The sequence below is a fragment of the Henckelia pumila genome, chromosome 4 (assembly GCF_033568475.1).
Source record: "Henckelia pumila isolate YLH828 chromosome 4, ASM3356847v2, whole genome shotgun sequence".
Lineage (NCBI taxonomy): Eukaryota > Viridiplantae > Streptophyta > Magnoliopsida > Lamiales > Gesneriaceae > Henckelia > Henckelia pumila.
In genome coordinates this window covers 71,377,194-71,386,139 of record NC_133123.1, presented here as the reverse complement: position 1 = coordinate 71,386,139, position 8,946 = coordinate 71,377,194, and the positions used below count along the sequence as shown (strand labels likewise).

General features: G+C 37.5%; 1 protein-coding gene across 1 annotated transcript; it reads right to left on the bottom strand.

Annotated features, from left to right (window-relative positions):
* LOC140866983 (endo-1,4-beta-xylanase 5-like) lies at window positions 1-3,561 on the bottom strand. Its single transcript, XM_073272050.1, has 6 exons — window positions 3,496-3,561; window positions 2,356-2,402; window positions 1,997-2,219; window positions 1,565-1,728; window positions 556-1,434; window positions 1-477 (listed from the first exon to the last, which is right to left on the bottom strand). Exons 1-6 carry the CDS (start codon window positions 3,551-3,553, stop codon window positions 118-120), a joined length of 1,731 nt encoding a protein of 576 aa, XP_073128151.1. The 5' UTR covers window positions 3,554-3,561; the 3' UTR covers window positions 1-117.
* Window positions 3,562-8,946: the final 5,385 nt, after the last annotated feature.

The following is an 8,946-nucleotide window of genomic DNA, read 5'->3' as shown; positions in this document are numbered from 1 at the left end:
ACCTGAATTTATTTTCCCCACATTTGGCATTTTTGCTTTGCCAGCACAACATGTTATTTTTAGGGTACAAAATTGATAGCTTAGCTTTCTTTTTATATAGTTTCCACATGTCTCATCTCACACAATAATCTTATCAACCAATTCGCCTTCTTCCGCCTCGTTTGGCACCACGCTAAACTTGTGGCTTGTTACTCCCAGCCCCAGGGGATGGCTGATCTCCGCTTCATATTCGCCGTGAAACAACGACGTCTCAAACACGCCGCCGGAGTCCGTGGTTTCTTGAACACCGTCTGCTTCAGTCAGTGTCCGCATGAACCGGTCGACCACGTCGCCGGTGGGTAAATTCTTGAAGTTGTTGTCCGTTAAACACATGGAGTTGGGGTCGCATGGCCCTGTATTCCATGTGGACCAAATCATTATGCCTTGTACCGAAGCATGCGCATGAATTTCCGGTAGAATCTGATCCAAGTAACTTGCCTGTTCCAAACATACATGTTAGAATCATTTGTCGAAATGTGCTCATCAAATGTGAATTCTTGCATTTTTGTTTTTTACCTGGTTCGGCCCGGGCTTGACATCTAATTCTGTAACCCAGATGGGCAATCTAGTTGAGGCAAGCGTATCGAGAGAAGACCTCAAGTAAGGCAAATTGACATATCCGAAATGGCCCTGAACCCCGATCCCCAAAGGGCCTTTGTACCCCTGTTGCCGCATCTCCGAGATCTTCTGCAGATATTTTGGCGGCGTGGCCACTGGATCACGACTTTCCTCGATCGTGTTGTAATCGTTCAAGAAAGGCGTGGCCTTGGGGTCGATACGGTTCGCCTGCTGGTAAAAATTGGTTGATGCACTGCCTCCAAGCTTACTCTCGAAGAACGAATAGTGTAAGTTCTCGTTCATCACGTCCCAATGAAGAAGTTGACCCCTATACCTCCCAACCACGGAATTTATTCGCCGGTCCGAAGCTGCACGCAGGTCGTTCGGCGAAAGTCCTTTGACCCACCAAGTCTGGAAATATGGGTCCGCCCAGAAGACACAATGTCCACGGACCGTGATCCCGTGGGATTGGGTGAATCGGAGCATGGAATCCGCGATTGAGTAGTCTTCGGCGCCGGGGGATCTCTCGGTTGAGTACCATTTCATCTCGTTTGAGAACACGCTGTATTTGAATCTCGCCAAGAACCAGTTCTGGTACGCGGTGTTTTGGAGAATGTTTTGGTTCATGGCACATCCAAACGGGAATCTCGATCCGTTCTGTTTGATGGAAACCGTGGCATTTGAAATGGGTCGCCCTTGTTGATCCAAAACTTGAAATTTCATTGATTTCTTGCGCATCTTTTGGACGCTTTGATGTTGGTGAGATTTCCATTCTTCATGTGTAAATGGTTGGAGTGAGATGCTATCTGCCCATATATCTACTTCTGCATTGTCGCTCTGCATAGTTTTTGAGGTGAATTATATATTTCACAGGGGAACATCTTTGAAAGCATAAAAAATAGAGATGGATACACGTGTTTGTTTTCAAATGAGATGAGGTAGGTAGTATAATGAAGAGGGAACTAACCTGAAAGTAGAGGTCGGCAGGGCCTGAAGCGTTGACGACGAGACCACCCTTGAGCATGGACCAACATCCATTGCGTGCGATAACCCAACCCGTAGTCTCATAGCTATCCTTTGTTTGGAACATGGCTGCTATGTGCGCTTCTCCGTGGCTCACTTGCAGCCATGCTACAAGCACAAGATGATCATGCATTCCCAAGACAAATTATATTCTAATCCATAATTTATAACTATTTGAGAAAATGGGTTGAAATTCAACATACTGATTAAAATCATAAAATCATAAAAATTATTTTTTTCTACAGGAAAAAAAATGATATCTAAGCGAAAGAAAGAATATCTTGTAGAAAATCATAAAAGGATTTTGCAATAAAATATGGATTATCATCTCATAAAATAACAAAATCTCATAAAATATTTATTTAAATATAAATACCTGAAAATGTGTAAAGCTTTTCCTTCTCTAGATGAAATCTCTGAGAGAAGCTATGGGATGGCCGACTTCTATTCGATGCAACGATGTATTTGTTGCCATATTCGGATTGTTGATGTTCAATTTTCGAGTCTCCAAATCGAGTCCATCCCTCCAACCCTTGATTTATCTTTGGATTCGTGACTATCCCTCCACCGTATTGGGGTTCAAGAGGATTTTCAAGACACTGAAATTTTTTATGATTGCAATAAATAAAAAAATAAGATTATATATTCAATCAAATTAATATGATCATGATTCCGAGTCTATAATAAATAAAATAAAAATCCTTGAACATCAAGTAATTGAGTTTTTTTTTTTACCTCATTCGTGAAACTGTAATCATAAGGCAGTGCATGAATTTTTAGACCTATAAATGATGACAAGAGTTAATTATTACCAGGATAACCATTACTTTCATAATCGAAATTTTGTCATAGGATATAGTAAATATGTTGAAAATTCATTTATGCTTGGACGGATTTGAGAGAGGAATTCCAATTAAATGGGCATCACGATTATAATCGAAATTGCATGACTAGATACGAAGTAAACTAGTTTGAAATCCATCAATATAATCACAACACATTTTAAAAGAGTATTTTACATAACCATGTAAATTTTGTATGCCAAACCTCTTACAATAAAAAGTTATTTCTGAAAGGTACAGGGTCACCCCATGCAAATAATTATTTTTCAGATTGGGATTCGACTTTTAGTTTAATCACATGATTATGGATGAATGATTTACACATTGTGAAAATTTAAGTTATTAAATATGAAGTATATATATATATATATATATTTGATGGTAAAGCTTTGTACGTAATTTATTAATCCAAACTCAAGTCTTTCGTTATAAGATCTATCAACTAAGAATGAAAATTCCCTTGCTCCCCAAACAACCGCCAACCGGGGTAGAGCTAGGAAGAAATAACAAAAAAACAAGTGAATAAGCCACCATATATATATATATATTTGACGTGGGAACCCGCAGTCGTTATATTTCGGTGCGCTTTGGGTAATCCCCGAACTAACGCAATAGCCTGCAAACTACGCTAGTCAGGTAAACCATACTATGCAAACTCTGTGCGACATACTAGCCCAAGAAAGTGTTGGCAGAGGAAATCGAACTCCTGACCTCTGGCCAATAGTTCATCTACTTTACCAATTTAGACACCCCTTAGACGCATAAGCCACCATATTTTCCATTTTGCATACATGAGATAAAACTTAATTGGTACTTTTTAGGAAGACACTAGGTAGCAAAAAAAGTTCTGTCAAACAATTAGTTTGAAAACGATTGTTGCTTGATGATGATGGATTTATTTTTCATGAAAGTCAATATAACATAAAATTATAAATATATTTAAAAATTTTCTCATTAAAAAAAAAAAGAACATTAATTGATCATGATAACGAACCAATCATAGCATAAAAGAAGAATAGAATCACTATATTACCCTGCTCGAGACAAAGAACAAGAAAGAAGAACAAACAGTTTTTCAAGATTTTCGCCATAGATAACAATTTTTCCCCCTAAATTTATCGACAGTGCCATGCAGGATTTATAGTGTTAATTATTCCCTGTTAATTAACTGTCATAATTAATCAGTCCCATAGATTTAATTCCAAAATTAATTTGTGGAAATTTAAATTGACTGTAGGCACTTAAATACATAAAATGATTAATTCGAAATAATTACGTGATGCTTAATTAGATTTAGCACACAAAAAAATAGAAATTCGTAATTAGTATGAGGAAATTACGAATAAATATAAATGTTAGGATCAAATATTCAGCACGAATAAATAAATAAATTAATAAATTCGTAATTAGTATGAGGAAATTACTACGAGTCAATATAAATTATAGGATCAAAGATTTAGCACGAAAAAATAAATAAATTTGTAACTAGGATGAGGGAATTATACGTGTCCATATAAATGTTAGACCGGATCAAAAGATTTTTGGCCTTGTTTACGAAAACATTCTCAAAATATTTTAATTTGAATGAATAGTCGGATCAGCAAACGTGGATTGGAAGAGCAATTTGAAAATTGATGATATGGTAAAATATCATAATATATTTTATTATATTTAAGAGTATGTTTCATAATATTGCATGAATGTACACAGATCTAGTTGTTTTATACAATCATAATGTGGACGAGAATGAGGCGTATTTAGGGTTTAGATATTTTTATATATGGAGAATAATCATATCTTTTTGTAGTATTTTTTTTATTTGAATTTATCACACCAAATTAAATGATACATAGTCCACTTGTACAAGCATTTACCACAAGTTCATTGACTTATCATGGATATACCAAGTATAAGATTAAGAAGGATAATTTATTAATCACTTCCTTATCAAGTGTACTACAATATGCCTAAAGCAGTTGGCATATACGGTTGGAAATTTGGTTTGTGTACGTACTCATTTAGAATCGATAAAATATTTGTGATAAAATTATTTTTCGATTACCAATTATTAGGGTGAATGATAAATTAATAAATTGTTCACAAATAATCATTCGAATTTTATCGAGTGAAAAGATTTAATAAAAAAAGATTATATATTATATAATATATAATTAAATGAAAAGAAAAGAAATAAATGCTTTGCGTGACAATTCAAATTCAAATTGTGAATTGGTTGTGTGAGGTGGCACCTTTTCAATGGAAGATACACCAAGTCATTCATTTATGACCGAAGGGGTCATGCGGATGAAGAGAAATTGTGTGTATCAAAGATTACAATATTTCATGGAAAGATGTGTTCTTTCATTCAAGTCTTTCATATATTATATATAGATCTCCTATGTTTTGCAGAATGGCAATGGTGGTTACTTGTTAGACATTCTGGAACCATAAATTAACGTTCATTTTCGTCCATTATATTTCTGCATACACTTTTATTCATCATTGTCAGAAAGTTCAAAAAGCATCTTAAAGTTCGCCGAGTTTTGTAATTTGAAGTGCTCGAATAAGCTAAGTGGTTTTCTAATTCCATGTAGGCTGAATAAAAAGTGTGTGCAGAAATATTATTTACATGTTGTAACGCCCCGAATTTATCTTAATTGAGTTTATTTGAGTTAATCAGAGATTACAGAATTCGAGGGCTGATTTGATTTTGATCAGGGTCTATTTTGCAATTTTTGGATTTTTCAGGGATTAAAATGCAAAAAGTGAATTTGTTATAATATCTTAACTTGGAAGTTGACTTGGTCTTCACTTCCACCTCCTCTCCTTCTTCTCCCTTAGCCGTCTCCTCCATTGAAGCATAGAAGCGAGATCTTCAAGCTTTTCTTCTTCGGTTTTCGGTCGATCCGTTCGATAGAATTTAAATCCAAAGTTAGTTTAGCGATCCCGGCAGTGAGAGCTTCGTTCGGATGTTATTAGAATCGAATGAGTTTTGAATATGATGTTCTTGAACTAGTTCTTATCGTTTATTCTCAGTCGAATCGGAAAAAGAGCGCCGTTCGAAATTGTTATGATTTTTGGTAGCATATTTTGAAAATGGAGTTTTGATATTTGTTGGATTGGAATTGTTATTGATGATTTAGTATTTTTTTGAGTTGATTGCGATATTATACTGCTATCCGTGTTTCCGGTTTGATCAGAATATAGCCGTTATGCCGCCGGTTTGAGTTTTGGAATTTTGATTCGTTTGAATTGTTGAACCTTTGGCAGTTGGGTTTGATTATCGTGGTTGATCTTCTTTTGCCTCCGCAGAGATTCGTCTGAAGTTTGTTGAGCCCAGAGTTATCAGAAGTCGTTCGTCGAAGAGTTAGACGAAGAGCTTATCCAGAGTTGGAGCTTTTGAATCAAAAAGGTACAAACAATCATCGTTTAAGCAGGATAGAACACTCAAGACAGATGGTTCTTGAGATTTCCTTAAATCACATACTTGCATCAATACTTTTTTTAGAATGAGGAACTTGTATTTTGTTGATTGAACTCTTGTTATTAATTTATTTATGGTTTAATGCTTTGTGTTTTCTATATGCATTCATCTCGAGCCTAAATATTTGATTTCAGCGGGCTGTACGACCCTTTTTGTTTAGACGTTTTGGGGGCTATATTTCGAGTGGCCTGAGTTGTAGAAGTTCACCTAGTGTCAGCACACTACTTGTAGTCGCACCAAAGTCTAGAGGATGGAGATACGTGACACCACCTCGATCGGGAGAGTTGGTGAGTTTTTACGTGATCTCATCCTCGGGATCCCAAAGCATAGCAGCAATTCCTTGATTATCAGAGTTGATATCCCGGTTTTAAAGACATGCATTTCATTCGTATTAGCATTGAATATGTTGTATGTATATCCTGTTATTGAGATATTACTTGCTATTGCATGTTATGTTGCTTTTACTGGGAATATCATTCTCACCGGAGTTATCCGGTTGTTGCTTTGTTTTGTATGTGTACATGAAAACAGGTGGGGCATGATCGAGTCAAAGGAGACTTGGTTAGCATCGAGATCGAGGGATAGAAGTGGGACTTCGGTTTAGAAGTTGAAAAGCATGACAATCTAGTTTATGCTTTAAAGCATGTCGAACTTGTGTTGTAGTTGAAGCATGTTAGAACTCGTCTTGGTTTGAAACTCGTTGTATTGATTATTCGAATATTTAGGATTGAATGTTATTTTATATTGTCAATGCGTGTAATTTTTCCCCGGCATGTTGTGAAATGGATTTACTGTTGAAAAATCAGGTTCAGAGCTTTGTTTTTCAGATTTGGGTCTGCAGCAGGGGGCGCCCGGGCGGCCAAATTTGGCAGCCCGAGCGCACCCCCAATTGAGCAAAACAACAAGGTTGCGGTTTTGGCCGCGCCCGAGCGGTAGTTTTCTACCGCCCGAGCGCGACACTCTTTGAAAAAATAAAATAAAATTTTCATTTCCTTGCTTGAATTATTTTGAGTATTGGTTTATTCGATGTATGATTTTATTACTCGAGTTTAGATGTTTAGAACCGAGGGAGCGATAAATTCTTGGTTGAACTAGAAGTGAGCGGGGTAGATCGAGTCCGCGTGTATTGGATCCTCGTATGTGATTGAGTTATTTATTTGATTATTTAAATCTCATGCGAGCATGCTTTATTATTTGAGTATTATTTGAAATACATGATTATGTGATTTAATTCATAAAGCATGGACTACCTGAGATATAACTGTTTTTGTTTATCGACTTGTATCCGGAATTCTGAGAGGTTGAAGGGCACCGAATTGTAGAGATTGAGATATCTTGTGTCCTAACCTTTGATTATCAGATGGGTCCTCGTCGAGTAATTAACATAAATCCTCCGCCAGTTATTCCTCCGAACGTACAGGCTAGTACCAAAACTGATCAGATGGATGCCACAGCAACTCCTATGGAAACCTTACTGAAGAGGTTCCAATATTTTAAGTCACCAACCTTGAAGGGTACGGAAAATCCTGTTGACTGTGAGAGCTGGCTGGATGACACTGATCAATTGTTCGATTCCCTTGATTATTCAGATGACCGCTGAACCAGGTTAGTCATTCATCAGTTGCATGGTGTTGCTAAGAACTGGTGGAGCACGACGAAGAGAGCCATGGAAAATCGAGGTACGACTATTACTTGAAAGTTGTTCAAAACTGAGTATTATAAGCGGTTTTTTCCAGTTTCGTACCAAAAGGATAAGTGAGCCAAGTTTGCCACTCTGAAGCAATGAGATTTGAATATCGAGGAATATGTAGCCAAGTTTGATAGTTTGCTGAGATTTGCACCGCACATTGCCGACAACGAAGAAGCAAAAGCCGACGAGTTCATTAATGGTTTGAACCCCGATATCTTCACGTTGGTAAAAACTGCTAGGCCTGATAATTTTGCGGATGCCATGAATCATGCAAAGGGAGCTGAAACAAGTTTGTTGAGACAGAAAGGAGCTCCGTTTGTGCCTCAGCAGCCGAGACAGTCTCAAAACCAACCGTCTCAGTATCATAATCAGCCATCGTAGTATCAGAACCAACCACAGAGGACCGAAGGAGGAAGCAGTGGGGGTAATAGAAGGGATCATTTCAGAGCAAAAGGGAAACAGTTCAAGAATCCAGGGAACAGTTCTTCTAGATCCAGTGGCTCCAAACAGTTCGGTTCAGGACAAAGTTCTGGATTTTCATCTATGTTCTGCAACAAGTGTGGAGGTAGACACTCCCAAGAGCAGTGTATAGGAGTTTTCGGGAACTGCAATATCTATCATCAGCCAGGACACTTTGCTAAGGTGTGTCCTCAACGAGGTAAAGATCGAGCTCAGAGTGGGAGTTCTTCTAGACCGACAGCTCAGCCTGAGAGGCAGAATTCTGCGGTTCACTCCTTCCAGCCTCAGCAACAGAATAGACAGGGAGGTAACCCGAATGCAAACCAGCCTCCGAGACAGCAGACACGAGTCTTTGCTCTGACTGAGGATCAGGCTCAGGCAGCACCTGACGATGTTATAGCAGGTAACTATTCGATTTTAGGTTATTCTGTTCATGTATTGATAGATACGGGTGCGTCTCACTCTTTTATATCTGAAAAATTTGTTTTGATGCATGCCTTGCCTTGTGAGCCTTTTCCTGCTGTAGTAGTTGTTACTTTACCTTTGGGTGGGGGAATTGTGTCAGTAAGATTGGTTCGGAACTATGAACTTCTTTTTGAAGGTAACGTGATTATTTTCGATTGTATTGTGCTTGGATTGTCATATTTTGACTGTATTATCGGTTGATTCTTTGACCAAGTACAGAGCTACCGTTGATTGTTTTCAGAAATTAGTCCGTTTTAGACCGGAGATGGCAGAGGAGTATAACATCGCAATCAACTCAAAAAATACTAAATCATCAATAACAATTCCAATCCAAAAAATATCAAAACTCCATTTTTGAAATATGCTACCAAAAATCATAACAATTC